The 22,295-nt window shown below is 59.9% G+C and overlaps 1 protein-coding gene across 5 annotated transcripts in view; it reads right to left on the bottom strand.

The window, feature by feature from the left end:
* Positions 1-2,969: 2,969 nt before the first annotated feature.
* The window catches only part of TP73 (tumor protein p73), a 76,554-nt gene continuing 57,228 nt past the window's right edge, over positions 2,970-22,295 (bottom strand). For all 5 annotated transcript variants that reach the window (XM_070385100.1, XM_070385101.1, XM_070385098.1 and 2 more), the window contains 10 exons: positions 12,758-12,944; positions 12,377-12,492; positions 10,809-10,918; positions 10,341-10,483; positions 9,914-10,002; positions 9,013-9,137; positions 8,444-8,592; positions 8,050-8,188; positions 7,589-7,682; positions 2,970-6,133 (listed from right to left, as the gene is read on the bottom strand). In XM_070385100.1, coding sequence (XP_070241201.1) covers positions 5,798-6,133; positions 7,589-7,682; positions 8,050-8,188; positions 8,444-8,592; positions 9,013-9,137; positions 9,914-10,002; positions 10,341-10,483; positions 10,809-10,918; positions 12,377-12,492; positions 12,758-12,944 — 1,488 coding nt within the window. In that variant the 3' untranslated portion in view covers positions 2,970-5,797. The remainder of the gene's footprint in view (positions 6,134-7,588; positions 7,683-8,049; positions 8,189-8,443; positions 8,593-9,012; positions 9,138-9,913; positions 10,003-10,340; positions 10,484-10,808; positions 10,919-12,376; positions 12,493-12,757; positions 12,945-22,295) is intronic.

The raw sequence follows: 22,295 nt of genomic DNA, 5'->3' as shown, positions 1-22,295 counted from the left end.
GGGAAGAGCTCTTCTGATCCAGCCGTGCTCTGTTCAGAGTGCACGCAGGAGGGGCAGTACTAGGGCAGCACCTTGTATGCAGTAGGTGCTCAGTAAATACTTTACTTTAGAAAAAAAAGCTTTTGTTTATTTATTTGGTTGCACCAGGTCTTAGTTGTGTGCGGCATGCCAGATCTTAGTTCCCTGACCAGGACTCGAACCCATGCCCTCTGCATTGGGAGCATGGAACATTAACCTCTGAACCACTAGGGAAGTCCCTATTGTACTTTTTTTTAAAGTACTTTTAAACTCTTCTGTTTAAAAGTTTCTTACGCTTTGATGATTGAGATTCACTCTTTGGTCCTAATGATGTTTAAAAAAATTGGCTTCCTGAAGGTGCTTATCCTTTATTTACATGGGTTGTTGTATCAAAGATCCCCGTGGTCTTTCGGTCATTACACACAGAGCTTAATCTGCATCATGGCACATTGTAGTATAGAGTGGAAACAGGCCTGGAAGGTCAGTGTCATATGTCCCCCCTCCTGTGCCCTGCCCTGTACAAGCTGTCACCACCTGGACAGTGCATCTCTAGCCATTTGCCCTTTCAAGTCCCCCTTGACCACTTTTCAAATGCACAGCTAGGGGCACCTTTACAGGCGTATAATCAGGTCCCCCTGGACATCTCCAGCCAGCCTCTCCCCTCTCCCTGGACTCCCAGGCCCAGGTTGAGGGCTACCTGGAGGCATGCCAAGAGCTCTACAGACACTTTCTCAGGAAACTTCAAGGTTGGTGACATTCTCAGGAGCAGCCTGGGATGTGCTGACTTTTTAAAAAATATTAAATATTTGGCAGCGCTGTGTGTTAGTTGTGGCATGTGGCATCTTAGAGCTTCATGTGGCATTCAGGATCTTTAGTTGTGGCATGAGAACTCTCAGCTGCAGCATGAGGAATCTTAGTTCCCTGACCAAGCCCACTGCCTCGGGAGCACGAAATCTTAGCCGCTGGACCACCAGGGAAGTCTTGGGACTGTGCGGACTTTCAACAAGAATATTAAGTTATGGGTGGTGCAGTGGGCGTGTCATTTTCAAAGTGGAATTCACATTGCCAATGCTAGAATTAGTTTCAAAGTTGTTTGTTTTGAATAATCATTAGCCTTGTATTTTAGGTACCATGCTGCAGGTGTCCCTTTAGGGTTATGTGAATATACCCCTTTGCCTGAAGTGCCATAAACACTGTTTTAGCTTTGAAGCATCTAATAGGACAGTTACTTCCAAGTTCCTGGGATCGAGCGAATTTCACATGTCCTTGAAGAAAGCATGTGCTTAGTCGTTCGGTTGTGTCCCACTCTTTGCGACCCCATGGACTGTAGATTGCCAGGCTCCTCTGTCCATGGGCTTTTCCAGGCAAGAATACTGCAGTGGATTGCCATTCCCTTCTCCAGTGGATCTTTCCAACCCAGGGACTAAACCCAGGTCTCCTACATTGAAGATGGATTCTTTATCACCTGAGTCAACAAAACATAGCAGCTGCTGAGTAGAGCTGTGAGTCTAAATCCCTGGAGAACTCCTGCCTGGGGCCGTCCTGCACTTAGGAGCCATTTCTGGGGCTGATTGGGCTTCCCTGGTGGCTCAGGAAAGCATCTCTTATGTCTCCTGCATTGGCAGGCAGGTTCTTTACCTGGGAAGCACACGTACCATACTGATATTAATGAATCATTTAAAAATTTTTGCCTGAAGATAGCCCTTTTCTTTGGGTGTATGTGGGAAGCGGAGCTGATGCTGTTCCTCCCGAGGGGGCCGTGGCCTCCTGTGCTCTCTGGCAGCTGCTGGGTGGGGGGGTGGAGTCGGGAGGTTGTCCCCGGAGCACTGTGCCTTGCAACACGGCAGATCTGCTCTGAGCCCAGGCTCTCTCTTTCTAAAATTACATGCCAGCCTATTGGATATGTTTTTGTATATTTGCAAACAATCGTGTGTTATTCCTTGTGCTCCACTTGTGAAGAGTTTTTAAACCTAGATACTAAAATCATCTTGTGCTGAACACGTGAGCATTACCGTGTTCAAGTGCGTGTTGCAAGTCCCTGTCGCGACTTTGTCTGTCGCAGCCTGTTTCTAAGTCCTTGTTCCATCCTTTCCTGAGGTGTTGGCATCTGTGATGAGGATTCCTGTCACCGCGATGGGGTGGGACCACTTCGCTTTGACCTGGAGGATGGCAGTTCTGGAGGAGTCGGGGATGCCAAGAGCCCCGCCCAGGAAGGCGGGGCCGGGGAAGTGGGTGGGGCTCTATCTCATCTAGTTCTGAGAGGTGTGTGGAGGAGGGCACGCCAAGAGCCCCGCCCAGGAAGGCGGGGCGAGGGCGGGCCCGGGTGGTGGGCGGGGCTCCGCCTCACCTTGTTCCGCTTGGTTTCAGCCACGTGTCTAGAAAACCCCGAGCCTGTCTCAAGGTTGAACGGGTTTTGAGTGCTGTCCTTTTGCCATGACAGGACCCCAGTCCCGAGACCTGAGGGACAGAATGAAGCCCCGAGCCCTGGAGACTGAGCCTGGCTGACTGGACGAGCTCCTGAGTTTTGCAGAGAAACGTGAACCTCAACTCGAAACAGAGGGAGGGCTGTCTACACTTGAGGCGGGGGAGACCTTCCTAAGAGGGACTCTGGACCCTGCTCCCAGGAGGCCTGCGGTGGCCGGGCCGCAGCCAGTCCTGTGAGCTGAACCAGCAGCACGGGGACAGAACCCGGTGTTACCCCTCAGGTCATGCTTGGACTCAAGTCCCTGCATATCCCCACGGAGCACTCGGCTCTGAGGTGCAGGGGAGGAGGGCTCCCGGGTGTGTCACACACTGAAAACACCGGACAAACTCCGATGGGAAGCCCGCTGGGTGGTTTATAACTTGTGCTCTTGGCTTTGAATCCGATTCAGTCATAAGCGTCAGTCATTGGAACCCAGGCTTTATTATGTAACAAAACCAAAAAATCCCATCAAAACACAGCTAAAAAAACACGTTTTCCCGAGATTACATTCCCAAGAGAGGGTAATAATACGGTCAGAATAGATCCATCAATGCTGCTGGAAGAAGCATTGCCTTACATTACCGACGGGAGTGGTGTGTTTTTTTTAAACCTTAAAGTGCTTTAGCCAATAAAACAGAAGCAAGTGTTTGTGTCTGCAAGGCTGGCATGTCCTAAGGGACAGTGAGACCATGTCCCCGGTCCCTGCATATCCCCGGACGAAAGCCACTAAAGGTGCCACCCAGACCTGGGTGGGTGACCACCCCCCAGCAGCCAGGAAGGGCTGGTGGAGACTGAGCAGCTGTGCTGGGCCTGGCCAGCTTCCTGCCCTCCTCTTCCCGGCTGGGAAACCTCACAGCTCACAGGTTTGTCTTCTCTTGATTTTTAAGGGCTTGTAAGGGCCATTGCTCCTGTGTGTGTTCCTGTGACCATGATGGAATCCCCACTGAACCGGTTCTCAAGGTTGCTCCTCCATCAGTGCCAGAACAAAGGTCCAGGACCACTGGAGCTCACCACCTGTGGCATGGGAGTGGGGAGCCTGTGCTTGGCCCTCCACAGGAATGTGCCTCCTCTGCCTCCGTACTGGGGCTCTGCCTGCCCTCTGCCTGCATGTTGCAGCCTCCCAGTTTCAGGAGCACCCAAGGGCCTCCCCACCGGCCAATGGAATGAGCCTGAGGGACAGCCACGGGAGCTCCAGGAGCTCAGCTACTTCTCAGCTGGGTTCATGGACCCCCAGGACCTGGAGGAAAGGCCTATGGCTCCTGATGGGCCATGATTGGGGGGCCCAGCACGTGCGCTGGAGCACATGCCCTACCCCACAGCAGCCGGCTGTGACCCTGGGCTCAGACCCAAGGTCTGTGGCTCAATCTCCTCATCTGAACTGCATGAACAGTGTACTTACCCAGGCCCTGTGAGGGTGAGAAGGGAAACCGATGCCCACACCCCTCCCCCCGCCCCCACCAGCCCAGCAGCCCTGATCCTATGGCTGCTGTGATGATGCCACCAGGGTGTGTGCTCCAGGGGGGCTGTAGGCCCCCAGGACGGGAGCTGGCTCCTGTCCCCAGGCTCTCAGGCCTGGCTGTAGGCGGGGCCTCCAGGTGCTGATGATGCCCCCTCCCACCTCAAGGAGCTTCACAGGGAGCTTATGGTGTTGGGGGAGGGGGGTGTCACCCTAGACTCTGGCACCTGCATTCACACAATGCTTTTTAAATAAGCAGAACCAGGCAGTGTGCAAACTCCATGTCCAGGATAAAGCCCTGGTCTGGAGGGCCACTGCTGGCCAGTCAGGGGTGGAGCTGGCTCTGGGGCTCCATTCCAGACTGGGCTCCGAGCCACTGAGTACAGGAGACACCCCACCCCTCCCACCCCACCCCCTGGTGCCCCTTACCTCCACCCAGTGCCCTCCTCTGAAGAGCCTGGGAACTGAACACAGGAACTGACACTTGAACCCCCAGGACTGAGAGCCTGGCTTCAGAGTGGACCTGAGTGATCACAGTCTGCTGCTTCCTGACTTCCCAGGGCTGGGGGCAGGGTGGGGATTATGGCAAGGGAAAGAACCCAAAGAGCGGTTAGGGCTCTGTCCGCATCAGCCCCTGGTCTGGGAGCCTTGCACTTCCCCATGACTTAGAGACAGGAGGGCTCAGATGATAACCAGCTAACCACGGGTAACCATGCAGAGTGAGGGACAGACAGGTGTTAGGAAAATACCAGGTGATGTCTCAGCTTACACAGGAGTCAAGCTTCCCTGCATCCCTCCTGCCTCATCCCCTCGCCCATGATCCCCTGTGGTCCTGCTTCTGGCTCAGAAGGCTCCCTGCAGACAGAACCAGCCCCATCGCCGTGGGGGGTACAGACACTGTCTCTCCCAGCCCGCTGACTCCTCTAGCTGCCCACAGAGGCCAGGACCCCCTCCACTGGCCTCAGCACTGTGAAGACAGGAGGGCCCCTCCCACACAGAACACAGCCTCCCAAGGAGCAGGGTGGGGCTGCGGCTGCAGCTGGCTCTGTTCTCCCATCCCGTAATGGGGGAGCAAGTGACTGACCCCTCCCTGCTGTGGATCCCACCTGGCTGGCCCTTTTCTTAGCCCATTTTGTTTACACGCACGTTCAGAACGAAAGTTAAAAAAAAGAAAAGGCTCACCCACATGTAGAAAAAGGGCATCATTTTATCAAATGTTGACAATTCCCAGTGGTCTGAGGAACCTGTGTCCGTGCTCAGGGGGCCACTGGAGGAAGGGCACTGTGGCCAGAGGTGTTGGCATGGGGCCTGGCTGCAGGCCATCCACCCGAAGTTTCCTTGCCTCCCAGGAGGGACCAGTCTTCCTAATTCCAGTGAAACTTGGGAGTTTGTTTGGGGCAGGAAATGGGAAGTGGCTGCAGTGGGCTTTACACCAGTGGACAAGGGTGCAAGGGGCAGACAGACCCTCAAGACCAGCAGAGGGACCAGCCTCGGGCGGAGATGTAATCTGGAGACTGGACTGGAGAACAAACGTGTTAGGGACAAGCACCGAGCCCCTCATCCCTACCCAGACATTGAAAAACACTTTTTGGCAGTTGTCAGCTGAGCCCCCCAGGAAGGAGAGGCAGGGAAGGTGAGCCCCCCAGAGAACGGACTTTGGATGCGCGTCCTCAGTACAGCTCCGGGGTCCTCCCCACTTCACCGGCGCAGCCCAAGGATCCTGCCTCCCAGGCCAGATGGTGACTTGGAGGAAGCAGCCATCCAGCGAGGCTTCCTGGGCCGCCAGCCCGGAGACTCCGCCCTCTCCGCTCTCCGCGTAGGTAGCACGGGGGCAGGGGGTCCGGCCGTGTCCTCCCCACTCAGTTGGCCTCGCTCTCCGTGAACTCCTCTTTGATGGACTGTTTGCGGGACTTACAGTCCGGGAGGTCGAAGCCGAAATCGGCCCACTCGTCGGGCCCCGCGCCCCCGGCGGGGCCCCCGCGGTTGGGGATGGTGATGGTGTGGCGCACGCGGAAGTGCACGGCCTCCATGACCCGCTGGCGCTGAAGTTCCCCCGAGCCCCCGATGGCGATGGTGGCGTTGCTGCTGGAGCGGATCAGCTGCTGGGCGCTGTAGTCGTGGCTCTGCTTCAGGTCCTGGAGGCCCCTCCAGATGGTCATGCGGTACTGGTCGGGGATCTTCAGGGCCCCCAGGTCCTGCAGGAGCAGCTGTCAGGCTCCGCCCTCCCCCTACCAGGGACATCACCTGCCCTGCACAGCCATTGGGGGACCAGGAGGGAGGGGAGGAGCCCTCACCGGGGTGGGGGTGGGGGGCACAGAAGTAGACAGTGCTGGATGCCCCTGTGCCTGGTGGTCTGGCCACACCCAATTCTGCCGTCGACAGGACAGGAGAGACAAGAAATGACATGGGTGGGAGTGGGGCACTGAGGTCATGTGGGCCAGGTAGGGCCTGGTTACTCTGATCACAGTCAGAGTAACAGATGGAGCTCCCTGACACCGGGTGCTGGAGGACACCTGCCTCCCAGCCTTAGGGCCGGGACCCCCACTTCAGGACAAAGCAAAGCCTCAGGTTCCTGTCACCCAACCCCCACCCCACCAAGCAACGCATCAATTGGTGAGGCAGGGTTAACAGGCCCTGAGCTAGTCCAGTGGGGCCACCAGCGACAGGTCAGAGAGGGTAGTGGACAGAGGACAAGGCTGCCCTCTGAGCCACTGGCCCCGCTCCCTCTGGCAAACCCGCATCCCTTGGCTGGGGAGGAGGCCTCTGTCCCAGGGTCGACTGTGGAGCAGGTCCAATGGAGGCTCCAGGCCACTGAGTTGGAGCCCTGGGATCCAGCCCGCCAACAGCTGTGTCTCCCGGCCTCCAGCTAACAGTCATTACACTCAAGACGTCTCCAGGCTGTACACTGTGCTGTCGCTTCGGTCCTGTCTGACTCTTTGCGACCCCATGGACCGTAGCCCTCCAGGCTCCTCTGTCCATGGGATTCTCCAGGCAAGAATACTGGAGTGGGTTGCCATTCCCTCCTCCAGGGGATCTTCCTGACTCGGGAACTGACCCCGTGTCTCTTACATCTCCTGCATTGGCAGATGGATTCCTTACCACTAGAGTCATCTGGAAAGCCCTATGAGTGCTTGTTGCTGGGACTCTGGTTTAACCCAAAGACCAACCCTGGCTGTGGGTCAGGGGTCAGGATGCCAAGGGTGGGGCACTTCTAGCCCTACACACCCGGGACCGGACATTCAGTTGCTGTGGGTGCATGGCAAGCAGTTTGGGCCTCAGTCCTCCCCTGCCCCCACCCTGTGTAAACAGTGCTGAGCTAAACCAGCACCAGGTCCCTTCTGGACTTCCCCTTCTGGAATTCATCATGCCTTGGAGACAGCCCACCCCTAGATCAAAGGCCACAGGATAGAGACTCAAGTCCAGATGAGGGACTCGGGGCAAGTCCTGTCCAGCTACGTGATGCTGGGTGTAAGCAAGTAGACTTGGCTACTTGCAGGAAGAAGGGTTTTCCAAACTCCCCAGCCCCCCTTACACGGGAAGACGGGAAATGGAGGGACTGCACCGCAAGAGGAGAAAGTTCCCTGGCCTGCAGACAGGTCCCAGGCTGGTCTGGGGGTGGGTTCTCCATGCCTGCCCCAGCAGGCAGTTACCTCTATCGTCAGGTTCTGCAGGTGGTAAATGTTCTGTAAGCCCTGGGAGGTGAAATATTCGATGCAGTTTGGACACCCCAATCCTGTTAGAAAACTGCAGAGAATTGGGGAAACAGAGCAGCGTTAACTTGTAAAAACCTGGCTGTATGGCCCGTCTGAGTGGGAACCGGCCACCCCCAGGTCTCCCCACCCGGCCCAATGTGGCCACAGCTTCCGGCCCACGCTCACCTGGGTGCAGCCTCCAGGGAGCCCCTGGCTTTCTGTGCCCGCCTTCCAAGCACCTGCTGGAGGCTCACTATCCCCCTCCCTCTATCTGCTCTCCAGACAGCGGAGCAGGGACGGCACCAGCTGCAAGGGGCAGCAGGCACAGAGCCCTACCTTGGGCTTGGGGCCAGGCGGCCAGGAGCCACCAGGGCTGAGGTTACTGGGTTTGTGGCAGCACCCAGCAGCAGCCCACATACCTGACCAGGCTGGGGTCAGCATGGTAGGGGGGTGGCGGGGTACAGTGGGACCCCGAGACCATGGACTGGGAGCTGGGGCCACCATTCATCTCCCCGTTGGCCGGCAGGGTGTGGCCATGGTTGTTGAGTATCCCGGGGCCTGGGCAGAAAGCAGGTGGGACAGTCAGAGGCGGGCAGGCCAGGCCAGGTGTCCCAGGCTGTGTGAGGGAGGCTTGTAAGGCTCAGCCCCCACTGAGACCTGGAGTGGACAGAGGGGACCATGCCTCCTGCTCTCCAGCCAGAACTGCTGGAGGGTCCAGCCATCAAGAGCCCCGAGCGGTCCTGAGCTGGGCAGGAGGGTCTGGAGCCAGGCTCCCCCACTCCCCACCCCAGCCACCCTGTCCGAGCCACTCACCCATGGGTCCCAGGTTGGGCCCAGCTGCTGAGCCATGCGGGGGAGGCTGGCCCACCAGCTGGTTGACTGAGGGCAGCTTGTTGACGGCCCCATGCGCTTTGCTCATGGGCGAGAGGACAGGCCCATAGGATGGAGGCTGAAGGTGGCTCCTGCTCAGAAGGGACAGCACTCTGAGTGAAGCCCCCTGCTGCAGGGGCCTGGAGACCCCGCCTACACTGGGGTCAGAGTGCCCACTTCCAGCCCACCCTCCCTGCCTGACAGTGGCCACACTCACTCAAAGGCAAGACCTGGGCAATGAGTAGGAGCCAGAGGGGCACCGTTCTTGACCCTGGAACCAGACCTGTTCTTGGTGGGTCACTGTCACCCCGACCACCCCTTCCTGGCCTCCACTCAGCAGACTTCTAGGCTGAGATGCTGCAGTTCAGGGAGCCTTCCTGGAGGAGGGGTACTGCCTGGTGCTGCTGTGTTTTCCCTACTGGGTCATCCAGCCCCATCTTTCCCCACATCAGACAGGTAGGTAAGACCCGGAAGACTGGGATTGGGGGCGGAGGTGGAGGGGCTGCACTCACGGCCTCTGCAGGAGCTGCTGCTGCTGCTGCCGGTAGGAGTCCACCAGCTGCTGGGGCACCAGCTCCATCAGCTCCAGGCTCTCCTTGACCTTCATCAGGATCTCAAAGTTCTCCCGGCCCCGCACCTGAGCACAGACAAGTGGACCCTCTGCCTGCCCAGGATATGTAGACACCGCCTGGCCCCAGAACCCCCCACCTCCTGGCGCAGGGGAGTGCTTCTTCTTTCTCAGGGCTCCCCAGCCCCTGCAGCCATGGGGTCCCCTGGTCCTGCTCTCCTCTCCAGAAGTAGGTCTGAGTGAAGCTGGTGGGCTGGCTCCTGTCCATGCAAACCACACCCATCCCTTACTACCCCTGAGTCTTTGCCACACTGCCCCCTCCCTCTTTTCAGAGCTCAGCAGACCTGGGGTACTGGGGGGGGGCCCTGGACAAACATGGGGCTTCTAGAACAAGGAACTCATTCTTGAAGGACTCAAGACAAGTCCTTGAAGGACAAACAACAAGCTCACGTCATGGAGACCAGACCTAGCAAAGCAGGTGAGGGTTTATCTGAGCTGGGGTGGCCGCATCACAGGGCAGCCTATACTCCCGGCTCGGTGATGCGCTGGGGCCCACCAGGCTGTGGGATTCCTCCCACATGCTCCCTTGGGTGGGGGACTGCATCGCCCTGCACACTGTACCACTGTATCCGTAATGAGCCCTCCTGCTCTGGGAGCTCCATCAGTGGACCTGCTCCCCTTGTGGCTAGTCCAGCTCTCTGGGCCCTGGTTCTCTTTCTGGGATCCACAGAGCTTGGGGTCTCAGCTGTCAGGGCATGCTGGATGGCACCTGCCACCCGCGGGGCCCTGGGTCTCCCCCTAGCACCGCCGTGCCCCGGCCTGGGCCCCGCAGCCGTGGGACTCACGTGTATGTAGTACACGTCATCGTCACCATGCCGCCTCTTCTTCACATTGGTGCCCAGGGCAGGAACGGTAGGGGGGCTCTGCTTGAAGGCTGACAGGGGTCGGGGGCTTTGTGAGCAGGCAGGGAGGAGGCGGGGCACACGCAGGTGAGCCAAGCTAACCCCCTCACCCCACCCCACCACCCTCCCTGAGGTGTCCCTCGTGGACAGGCCCGAAGACCAGTCACCCACTTGGATGAGCAAACTGGAGCGGCCACCCAGGCTGGACAGAGTGGACTGGGGGGCAGCCACATGGGTGGGGCTCACTCTGTCCCCTGGACACAGGCTTGCATGTTTCCTGAAAGTCTCCAGACCGGTCCAGCTCGTCCGGAGGATGGCCTGGCTCTGACAGTCCGGAGTTGCCCTCCGCCCTTGCCCCCGCCCCGCTCACCGCGCTTGCTGGCAGCCCCGCTCTTGGCAGCACTCTCGTTGAGGGCCTGCTGCTCACGGTAGTGGTCTTCATCTGCTTTGCGGTCCCGGCCAGGACAGGCACAGATGCGGCCCTCGAAGGACCGGCGGCCCAGCACCTGTCCGCTGTCCAGGGTACAGCCAGAACCGTGAGCTCTAGGGGCCCACCTTCCCCACCCACCTTGAACCCTATGGGACTGGCCTTGATGGGCCCAGGGCTCAGGGCTGAGAGCACAGCTGCTCCAGGACACCAGGTCTTCTGCCTCCCTCCCAGGGTGGTGCCTGCCCCTGCAGCCCCTCCCAGCACATGGCCTGCAGGGGCCCTCCCCAAAGTTGCCTCCAGGGCCAGCATCCCTCCTAGGTCATGAATGTCTCCCCAGCAAGACCCCCAGCAGCACTGGCCCAAATCCCTGCCCTCCCACCCCCCTACTCCCACCTCCAGCAGACTCACTCCCGTGTCTCCAGGGTGATGATGATGAGGATGGGCCGCCGGTTCATGCCCCCAACACAGCTGCTGTTGCACATGAAGTTGTACAGGATGGTGGTGAACTCTGTCCCCACCTGCACACAGGGAGGCGGGGAGGCTGTGGTGTCAGCAGGTGGCCTCAACCCACAGGTGTGGGGGCTCCTGGGCTTCCAAGCACCCATCCCTCACATCTCCGGTGGGCAAGAGGCTGCTGGGCCCTCTGGTCCTCTGCCATCTATCCACCCATTCACCATCCACCTGCCTCCATCCACCCATCTTTCCACCATTCACCATCCATCCATCAATCTACTTCCATCCACCTATCCTCCTATGGGTCATTCATCATCCATCTATTTATCTATTCACCATCTATCATCCATGCATGTATCCATCCATACATCTATCTATCCATCCCTCAGCCCCTATCCATCCATCATCCGTCTACCTTCACCCACCCATCCTTCCATCCATCCACCCACCATCTGTCCATCATCCGTGCACCCAGGCGTACATCCATCCATTCCCCATGCATGCATCCACTTGTGTGACTACAACCTATCCATTCACACACTACGCTGAGTGCCATGTGCTGTGCTGGCTGTGGGAACCAAGAGAGCCATGGCGGTTGCCCCCACCACCTCCCCACCCTGACACAGGCTGGAGGTTGCCCAGGCAGCTGGGTATGAGCACAGGCCCCTGTGGGCACAGGTGTGTGTTTTGCAGTGTGGGCTCTTCTGGGCACTGCTCTGGCAGAGGGAGGGACCAGAGCTGTCCGAGTGGGCTCCACATACACTGGTTCCTGGAAGTTTACGGACCTAGGACTCGTGACCCCGGGGGCATCCTAGGACCACAAAATGTGCAGTTGTCGCGGTCTCCCTGGGTCTGGAGGATGGCTTAGGAAACCTGGCCTTTCACAGAACTCCTAGCACGTGGCCGCCACCAGGGGGCGGGAGAGACCTGCTTTCCTGGCCAGTCCTAGAGGTGGAGCCGGGCTGGAGGCTGAGGGCTGCGGGAGGGAAGCCGGGGTGGAAACCCCTCCCAGGGCCCTGGTCCCACTGACATAAGGGCTGTTCCGTGGGGAAGCACGAGGGCTTCTGGGGAACCAGGTGCAGGAATGAGGCCTGGAGTGGGAATGCCTAGAGGACTGGCTACAGCACTGGGGGAGGGTCTCGGATCCAGGGTCGGGGTGAAGTAGTGCCATGCCGCCGACTGCAGGTCTGTCCTCTTCTCCTCGGGGGCTCCCCACAACCCATTCCACCCGGCTGACTCCCCCTAACCTGAGTCCCTCCCTCCCCAGAGGCCAGAACCAGGAAGAGGGACGAAGGGCTGGGTTGAGGCTCAGGGGTCGCTGGGCCCCCCCCATGCTGTAGAGCTGGGGGTGCAGATGCCCAGAGAAGGCTGGAGGGGCTGCCCCCAAGCCGGGGGTCAGGCTAGGAGGGACTGATGGACAGACAGATGAGAAGACGAGGGAGGAGCCCCACAGCTGGACTTAACTCTGGACACTAAGGAAGTGACTTGCGGGGCCTGTGCCCCGCCCCCGCCTGGCTCCCTACCTGCGGGGGCTCATAGGGCACCATGACGCTCTGCCGGCCGGTGACTGGATCGTCCACGTACTGCGAGAGGTTGTTGCCCTCCACGCGGATGAGGTGGCTGGCGGGAGCGGACTGTCCTGCCGAGAGGAGTGAGCCGCTTCAGAGACCCTGCCAGCCAGGGGCTGCACCCCTTTGCCGGGTACAACGTAGTTGCTTCGGGGCCTCCCAGGGGGACGCAGGCGGCAGGCAGCTCTCACAGATGCCCGGGGCATCTGACTCAGCAGCCCTACCCCGCTCCACGCGCCCTCCCACTGGACCTGCTGCCTCCAGGTAGGAGGCCGGGCCAGCCCTCCTCTTCCCTCCAGGGTGCAGAGGGGCAGAGGAGGGGGCGGGGACACTCACCTTCATTGAAGTCCCGCCCGAGCTCGTGGTTGGGGCAGCGCTTCACAACCTCGGTCACGTGCTCCGCCTTCTTATAGACGGGCATGGCGCGGATGGCGGTGCCTGGGGGCGGCGGGGCGGACACCTTGATCTGGATGGGGCACGTCTTGGCGATTTGGCAGTAGAGCTTCTTCAGCAGCGGGGAGTACTGCAGGGGATGGGGGTCTCGGTGAGGCTGGTCACACCTCCTCCTGCTGCGCCCCGCCAGGACTCCCAGCCCCAAGCCCTGGGTTGACGGCCCTCGCTGGACACTTCTGGCTATCTTTCCCTCCCAGCTTCTCCCCAGCCCCACTCAGCAGGTGCCGAGTGTCCTGTGCTGCCGGGAGGAGGCGCTTTCTGTCTGGATCTCACTAGTTGGAGAAGGAGGATGAGAATTGGACCATAAAGAAGGCTGAGTGCTGAGGAATTGATGCTTTCAAATTGTGGTGCTGGAAAAGACTCTCGAGAGTCCCTTGGACTGCAGGATCAAACCAGTCAATCCTAAAGGAAATCAACTCTGAATATTCATTGGAAGGACTGATGCTGAAGCTGAAGCTCCAATAATTTGGCCACCTGATGTGAAGAGATGACTCACTGGAAAAGACCCTGATGCTGGGAAAGACTGAAGGCAAAAGGAGAAGGAGGTGGCGGAGGATGAGGTGGTTAGATAGCATCACCGACTCAGTGGACGTGAGTTTGAACGAACTCTGGGAGACAGTGAAGGATAGGAAAGTGAGAAGGAGCTGCTGGAGAGCGGGGCTGGGAGCCAGGTCTGGTGCCTCAAGCCTGTGGACCTTAAGCCTCCGGGCCGTAGTGGTTTGAGGGGTGAGGTGCAGCATCCCGCGTCGGGTTTAAAAGCCTGGAGTCAGGTCTTCTGGCACTTGTGCAGAGGAGACAGGCACAGGGACTCCCCGGACCCTCCTCGGAGGGGCCAGCCCTGCAGTTGGGTTCTGGCCACTGCAAGTGGGGGGCTTTGACCACGGAGCCCCAGGATGCCTAAAAGAAGCCCCTGACCCAGGGAGGATGGGATGATGCCCACACCACCTGCAGGGACCCCCAGGGCCAGTGCCCAGGGGTCCAGGTGGCCCACCTGAGGACCCAGGCTGGCTCTCATGAGCCCAAAGTGACCTTGGAAGGGCCCCTTGGAAACAGGGGTGTCCACTCATTTCTAAGCTGGCTGTTCTCCAGTGACTGGCTCCTGGGGGCCCATGGCCCTATCTATCCACAGGGACAGTGGGGAACATCAAGCTCTTAGAGTCACAGGAGGCTTCCTGTCCCCATGCCACATCCCTGGGTCCCCCCACAAGCCCGGGGGACTTGGAGTTACCCCAGCCAGAAGACTCTGGGAAGCCCCCAGCACATCACACCATGGTGTGTGGGGTCAGGCTGGAGACGGGGCTGCTGCAGTCCAGAGGATGAGCAGGTCTGAGCCCACCTTTGCCAAGGAAGCTGGCGCCTGACACCATGACCCATAGATGAAGGCCACCCTGGCCACTTGCGCTGCCTCTCTGGCCACCAAGGGACACAGTGGACCCTCAGGGCCTCCTAACCTCAGCAACTCCAAGTCCAGGAAGAGCAAGGGAGATGGAGCTCACCCTGAGCCCAGGGGGAAGGGGTCCCTGCCCCTCAGCACCCTCAGCCCTGAGCAGCACAGCTGTCCTTCCTCTGATGAACTGAAACCCAGCCAGAAACGCTGCCCTGTCCCTGCAGTGGGTCTGGGGGGCTTGGGGAACAAGTGGGAGGGTCTTCCTAGTGACGTCCTGGGGGATGGGGACCCTGCCCAACTCCCTCGGCGCTGGTTACAGGACGAGCGCCCTTGTACCCCTGTCACGGAAGGGATCGGATGCCCACAGGGCTTGTCCCCTCCCAGGTGCTCTGTCCACTTGTGCCGCAACCCCACTGCTGCAGGCAGGCACACCCGCTATGTTTGCAGGTGGGCCCTCAGCTGCTAGACAGCAGGCTCAGAGGCCACACGGCAGGGGGCAGCTTGCATCCCAGGGAGGTGACCGCTGACCTCCTGTGTCCCCATCAGGATAAATGCTGCCCCTTCACCAGTTTGGGAGATCAGCTGAGTGCCCCGTCTCGAGATCTGTGCCCAGGCAGCACTAGCCCAGCCCAAAGCAAACTCCAGGTGCCAGCCGAGGGCCCAGCTCTCTTGTCCACCCACGTACGAGGCTTCAGTGTCCGTCCCTGACGTGAGACAAGTGTGCACTTAGTCTCGGGATGAAACTGCCTGGTCATCGTCATGGAGGAGCTTCAGAGGGCTACCCAGGGGGTCTTCCTGGTGGAGGAGGGCCCCACAAGGAATGGGAGGCCTCAGTTGGATTGCAGGGACCTGAACACAAGCAGTGATGGAGTAAGAAGCTGGGATGCCGGGAGCCATCCACTCGGCAAGCCTTTGTTGAACGCCTAGTGTTTGCCCAGCTCTTGGCTCATTAAGGAAATGAGCCGAGAGGCCCTCCACCCCCAGAAAACTCTAGACTTAGCTGAGGCTCACGGCTCATGCCCAAAGGCCACGCAGCCTCATGGCCTCCTGCTGTGGCTGTTGGATCCCAGACGGGGCTTCCTCCCCTGCAGGTGACCCACCTGCCTTCGGAAGGCTCAGGGAATAAGGTGACCCGGGACTGGGAGGGGCATGCGGAGGACTGCAGAGAGCTGGCCTGGACTACTGGGGGTGGTCTGCAAGGGGAGACTGCCTGAGGTCTGGCCACTGTGTCCCAGTTTCAGCTCTGGGCTGGACAGCTGGGGCACCTTAACCACTGGACAGACCTTTCTGTGGCGTGACCGTCGGCCGTGCAGGTCCCCCTCCGGGAGTCCCATTCGTCTTCTGACTTGTGCTCCCACCCAAGCCCTGAGATGGGTAAGGTCTACCAAGACCAGGCATTCCTGGCAGCCCCACTGAGGAGGGAATGGAGACAACAGGGTGCAGCCAGGCTCCAGGCGCAGCCTGGGGAGGTACAAAACTGCTGCCCCCCCTACCCCAACCCCCCAGGCTCCCTGATCACCCCCTGGCTTCAGAACCCCCGCCCCACCCACACAGCCTTTCCCCCTGGGCTGCCTGCCCCAGCCCCACTGGCCACCTCCGCCAGAGCTGAGGACGCCCCACCCTCTGGGAGGAGCTGCCGGGAGCTGTCCCTGGTACCGCCGGGCAGCAGCAGCCCAACCGCCCCGGTGAAAGGCAAAAGCCGACTCGGCTGGGAGCACACCGCCGCCTGGGGCGCCTCACCGGCCAGCGGTGAGGGTGCAGAGGACACTCTTCCCTCTGTGGTCCTAGCAAGGCCAGTCACTGGCTGTCCACCGCTCCCCACAGGGGTGCCCCCAACCCAGTGCTGCCCTCCCTACTGGCTGCTCTTGTGGCTTTCGGGCACACACACAGGTCAGGACCCGACTCCAGCAGGGGGTGGATCCACAGATGTCCAGCCTGGCCAGAGCCCGGTAGCGTCAGGGAGCGAGACCTGAGGTCTCCGCAGCCTGGTAGCATCAGTGGTGACACCTGTAGTCGCCGGCCTGCAGGGCAGGAGGGAAGCCTGGGAGGGGAGGGGGCAGGCCGGAGGGGTTGGGGGCAAACCAGTGGTTGGGTGCAGAGTGGGACCTGGAGGGAATGAAGGAGCCCCCCCTCCTCCCAGAGCTCCGGGGCCTCAGGCCATCCTGGGCACGGGGCAGGGAGAAGGAGGGCTCCTGGGTCCTCCTCGGTTCTGTAAGAAAGATCACGTGGAGACAGTTCCTCTCTCCCTCCCGCCTGCCTCTCCTTCCCTAGGACCGCTAGATGGATGTGTTTCAACAGATTCCGAGCTGATAAAATCTTATTTATCTTCGGCTGTTGACACGGAGCCGTCAGGACTTGCCTGTTCGGGGATGCGTGTGTTCCTTCGTGTTTGCAGGAAATGGTTCTCCCAAACGCTGGTGTGTGCCCATCCCGCCCCCTCCAACTCTTCCCCTCAGATCCACACCTCCCCGTCCCCCGCCCAGCTCACGATGGGCCCGGCCTGGCTGGAAGCCACAGGCCTGGCAGGGCTGGTGCGGGGGTGATGGGGGAGAGGGTGGCGGGTGGCGGGCGCGGTGTGGTGGCTGTTAATTTCCTCGCACCCGCTCCCCGGCAGCTGGGTGCCCAGCATGGGCAGGTTTGGGCAGGAGCAGAGTGGAGAGGTGATAATAACTTGTCTGTCATTTTCCAGGGACGTGTAGCGTCTTGCAAACCGCAAATACCGTTAACCAGCTTGGGTGAATCTGTTACAACAGATTCTGGGAGACGGGGCCCTCAGTGGGGGCTTTATTTTTTTTAATGATTTTTTTATAGACCACTTTTATCTGCTTTCTGTATGTGTGTGCATGCATGCGCTGGTGCTCACACCCACATTTCTCCCTGCTCTTGGGCTACGGACCCTTTGAGGACCTCCTCAAGACCACAGACCCTCACTCACCCTAGAAAAGCTCTCGAGTAGATCAGCAGAGCGCTTGGCAAGAAGCTTCATGGGGTTCCAGGAAGCTTCCAAAGCTCATAGGAACCCCCGGTTCAGCCTCCTTTCTCCCTCCAAGGGAGGAGGCCTCCCAGGGTGACACAAACCACAGGGACAGTGCCCCCTACTTCTGGCCACCCCCCTCACTGGCACAGATCCACTTCCACAATCCCATCTTCACTCAGCCAAGAGGGACTGGGGACACGGGGAGCTCTGACAGACGTCAGCGAGGTGACCGGCCTGGGGGATGCGGGGACACCTATGACCATCACCACAGCCTGCTTCAGGGCACCCACGCTCAGAAGGCAGTGAAGGTCTTCGCTGGAAACCCACACACAAGGAAACCCATGGCCAACACTCCACCCTGGATGCGGGCCTGGTGGCTGGAAGATCCAGGGAACTTGGGACGCCAGGGCAGCAGCCGGTGCCTGGCCGGCAGAGAAGGCAGGCCTCTATGATTCCTCAACAGCTCCTAGCTTGGGATGGGGTGGTGTGGGAGATGCTTCTGCTGACACCTCTGTGAACCTGGATGGCCCAGGCTCCCCTCGCCAGGAGCCCAGCGGACCGGGAGGTGGAAACAGGCTGTGCTGGTGCTGAGAGACCCTGACTACCATCTTGGGGAGGCCCTGGAGGCTGTGTTCTAGAAGCTGTCCCCTGGAGAGAGAGAGAGGCTGCAGGCCCCTGACAGCCTCAGTGAGTGTGCCCCCTTCAGCTGCACCCCTAAACCAGCACTCCTCGTCCCACTCAAGGCTGTGGGCTGCCAGGGGAAGTGGCTTCTGTCCTGGGCTAAGATCAGGGGCAAGGTGGACAGCAGGAGTGCACTGAGCTGACCCAAGAGAGAGGCTCCAGTGGGCACTGGGCCTGCTGTGCAGGGTGGCCAGCAGGGCAGGAGCCGAGGGCCCACCCAAAGCCTGGCCAGACGGAGGGGACAGACCAGGTGGGTCTGGGGAGGCCATGTCCGCTGGTGTCGAGGCCAGGAGGCCCGTGAGTGGGCGCCGTTGCCCCGCACTCTCAACGGGGCTCCCGGGGCCACCTGCATGGCCACCGTTTACTGACACCTTCTCCGTGCTGGGTCCACTCGCACACAACCCCCCCCTCGAGGTCACCCTCTCACCCTGTTTTAGCAACACAGAGCTCTGCTTCCAAAAGCTGGGGTAGCGCCGCCTTGGGCCCTTGAGCTCCATCTCCAGAGCCCTTGTCACCACTGGGCTTGACTTGGGGCCGTGAAGACCACGTAGCTCAAAGAGGCAGGTGGACAAGGACACAGGGCCAGCTGTGACACCCTTCATCCCAGCTGGGCTGAGCTCCAGCCTCTCAGGACAAGGGAACCAACAGGCGGGAGCCTGACCTGCCCTGTCCTGCTGGGGAGGGGGGGCATCTCCCTCGACTGCAGAAGGAGCATAAGACAGCCTCCTGGTGCAGTGAGGGGTCTCCAGGTGGGGATTGCTGGGGAACAGCTAGCTGGGGGGAGGCAGCTGGCCTGGATGCTCCAGCCCCCACTTTTCTGTTGAGATGCTGTGTGATGAGCCTCAGTTCTGACCCTGAAGGGCCTTGTCGAGTCACCAGCTCCCCTGTGAACAGTGCTTGGGGGGTCCTGGCACACAGGGGGTCCTGTTGTCTCCTCGGTCACTCTGGTCCCTCCAGGAAGAGGAAGCTGCCCAGAGGCCGGCCGTGCCCGTGGCCCCAGTGAACCCTGAGGAGGAGAAGGACGTGCCCCCACCCCCTACTCCCAGGGCACAAACAGCGTCACCATCCAAAGCACCAAACTTTGGTTCTGCCGGGTCCAAACTCAGTTCCTCTGCCCACAAACTTGGCTTCTGACTTTGCAAGCCTGTCTGTGCTGGCCTCCTTTGAAGTCCAGTGTCCCTGCCTGCAGTGGGTATCCCCACAGGCTGGCCTCATGGAGACAGCGCTCTGGCCAGAACCCGGCTAGCAGGGCCGTGGCCAGGCCTCGGAACTGCCCGACATGAGGCAGCGTGGGGAGGCTGCCTACCAGCCCAGCTCTGATCCAGTGCTGGGAGGGCCCCTGGGACGGCCGGGGGAAGAGGCCCCCACTATGCTCACCCTACCCCCTTGTGCCTTTTTGAGTTGTCGTGGCCTTGTCGGCATGGTGAAGGCAAGGGTCAGTGGCCAGCTTCCACTCACAGGACAGTCCCAGAGCCTCTGCCTGTGGGCATGCCATTCTGGATACTGGGCTGTGCAGTGCAGGCAGTCCTTCCCCCAGCTCCCTGCAGCTTCTGGATGGCCTGGGGGCATCAGGGCCAGAGCTGAACCAGCTGCAGGAGGCTGAGGGGACTCAGGGAGGGGAGGCTGGGCAGTGGCCACGGCAGTGGCAGACGCTCAAGGTGGCCTCCTGGAGGGCTGTCACGTTGGTCCCAGCAGGAGCCCTAAGGAAGCACCCTCCTGCCTCTGACCTTCCTGCCACGGCTGCCACAGGTAAGCCCCCAGTTGGGAACCACAGTTAAAGCCACGCCCTCCAGTCAGGAAGCAGTGAGAGCGTTTCTTCACTAAACAAACCCCACTCCCGGCCAGCAGGAGAGAAGCCCCGGGACCTGCATGCCCTGGACACGGTGGGTAGCCATTTCTCAGCTTTTAGTACAGATGGCTGCAATCGAAGTTTTCGCTGGAACTTGTAACTGGCCAGTGAAGGGTCCGAGGCAGGGAGTACTGACTTCTGAACATCCGGTCCCGTGCAGCGCAGCATGAGGCGATCCCACTACATAGCACCACCTGGGCTCATCCTCCCTGGGCACTAGAGGCTCTGGCTGCTCCCCTCCCCAACACCAGGACCCCACAGAGGAAGAGGGCCTCGCCCTGGTAGGTCTGTGATCCTGAGGACTCTGCCTCCAGGCCACTGAGTGGTTTTCCCAACAGCCTCTGATCATCTACTTCACCCAACCCTGTGTACCTTTCACAGGGGCTTTCCTGCCCTAGAAATTCTGAGGGATCCATGAACTTGAGCTTGGTTTCCAAGTTCGGGATCTGAGAAAACCCCAAAGCAGATTTCCCTGACAAGCAACCACAAGGACCCACTTGGCTTGGACGCAAAGCCCCCACTCACTGCTCAGCTGTGACCTTCATCCCGAGTTCCCCATGGCCAAGGTCCAGGGCACTCAGCCCCCTGCTGCTGCAGCAGCGGTTCTAGGAGAAACCGAGGTGGGGTCTCCCCTTCTGGCCTCACTTTCCCACCCAGAAAGGGGGCTAAGGGAGCCTGAGAGTGAGCTGAGGATGGCGGGCCTGGCTGAGGTGTGGCAAGAGAGGAAGAGGGGCGGGTCCCCTGCCCAGCTCCCCTGACCCCAAGCTCTCCTGGCCTGTGGCTACTTTTACTTTTGAGCCTGGTCAGACCCGATCTTATAGAATGCTCCTGAGGAGTTTTCATTGGTCAATAAGAAGCAGACAGAGAAAGTGGTCAGGCAGACTCCACCCGCCCAGGGGCAGCTGTCACTCACGCGCTGACAGTGATCACAGGCTTGCTAGGGGCCTGGGTGCTTCCTGCCGTAGCCATTGGCAGGCCCTGTACCTCTGAGGGATCAGCTCCCCTTACCACTGGTCCCCTGGGTCCTGGGGGTGTCTGCAGACCCAGCCCTCGGAGCTGGGAGAAGGCTAGTCCTTAGATGTGCCCCACAGAGGTACACAGGCTGTGCCTACAAGCTAAGTAATGAAAGCCAGGGGTCAGGCTGCTGGGGTTCCAACCCCTCTCTCCCTGTGCTGATGGGTGACCTTGAGCAGGGACCTGGCCACCTAAGCCTTATCAGTAAAGTGGGGAGACCCTGAGAGCCTACAGCATGTACCAGGGTGCTCCTGGTGGGGCCTGCCCACAGGGGGACCCTGCAGGGGCACTGTCGATCCACAAACCGGTCACCCCAAAATTCACAGAGCTGTGTCCAACTCAGAAAAAGTCCCAGGAGATGAGAAATGACATGGATCGCATTGTGTCCCTTCCACAGCCCCACACTTCCGAGATGGACCCCCAAACCCAGGGGTTCCTCTACAAGAACCTTGGGGTGGGAGGTGGCAGCTGCCCTGGGAGCACCCCTCAGCAGCAGGGACTCAGGGCTCCTCTCAGGAGTCCCCAAGCTGAGCTCTGTGACCTCCAGGCGCAGGGCTCCCTGGCTGCTTGAGGGGACAGAAGGAGAAGAGGTGACCCCTACCTCGGGCCGCGAGCCAGGCACTGATGCCCCAAGTCCAGCCACAAGAAGCCCTGACCCCAAGCTCGACACAGGGTGAGGTTTGCTGAAGACCCTCCCTGAGTGTGGTGCATCCGATTCCCCTAAATAACCCGTGTTTCATCTCCACAGTGTTAGGACTCTTCCTTCAGTTTCAAATACGTATAATTGCTCCTGGTGCCAGTAAAAGGTATTAATTCCACTTATGCATTCCATAAACTTTTAGGATAACGCAATTGATACCGCGATCATGTTGGGACACCTCCACTATTATTTTCCTGCTTGCAAACCTCCGAGGGGCTGGAAAGCTTTCTCCCAAATCCATTAGTGTTGACTCAGCCCCGTTCTACCCAGGAATCCCATGAAGTGCCTTTGTGTTTCCTGGCCCCCCACCGTGTGCTTCTAGGAGGGGCATCACTTGGCCTTCGTGGGCCAGCTAACCCCCAAGACAGGCAAATGGACACATTCCCCACTGAGTCTGAGGGAAGCTGGAGGTCACTGAGGGGCTTTGTCCAGGCTGGCGGGCTGTCCATAGGTCCCCCAGGGGCCAGCTGTGCCCTCACACTGCCGCGTACCCACACCATCTCTCCTCACGGCAGCCTGCCCTGTGGGCCGTCAGCAGTGCCACCCAGTCTGCCCAAGGTGACCACAGATGCCCAACAGGGCCAGCGCTCTGACCACAGTAAGTCGCCCTTCTGCCCTCGGAAGCCCTTTCTCAAACCTCCAGAACACCAAGGACAGCCCTTCCCTGGCTCCCAGGTTCAGCCTGGAAGCAGATGGGGAGGCCGGGCTGGGCTCTATAGCATCCAGACGCCCTCACGGGCTGCTGCTGCTCTGTGCTCCCTGGGACTCTTGTCACCAGCTGTCCCCACACTGACAATGTAGGGGGGCTCCCGG

This window comes from Bos mutus, chromosome 16 (assembly GCF_027580195.1).
Source record: "Bos mutus isolate GX-2022 chromosome 16, NWIPB_WYAK_1.1, whole genome shotgun sequence".
Lineage (NCBI taxonomy): Eukaryota > Metazoa > Chordata > Mammalia > Artiodactyla > Bovidae > Bos > Bos mutus.
This window is presented reverse-complemented; position numbering and strand designations above follow the sequence as displayed.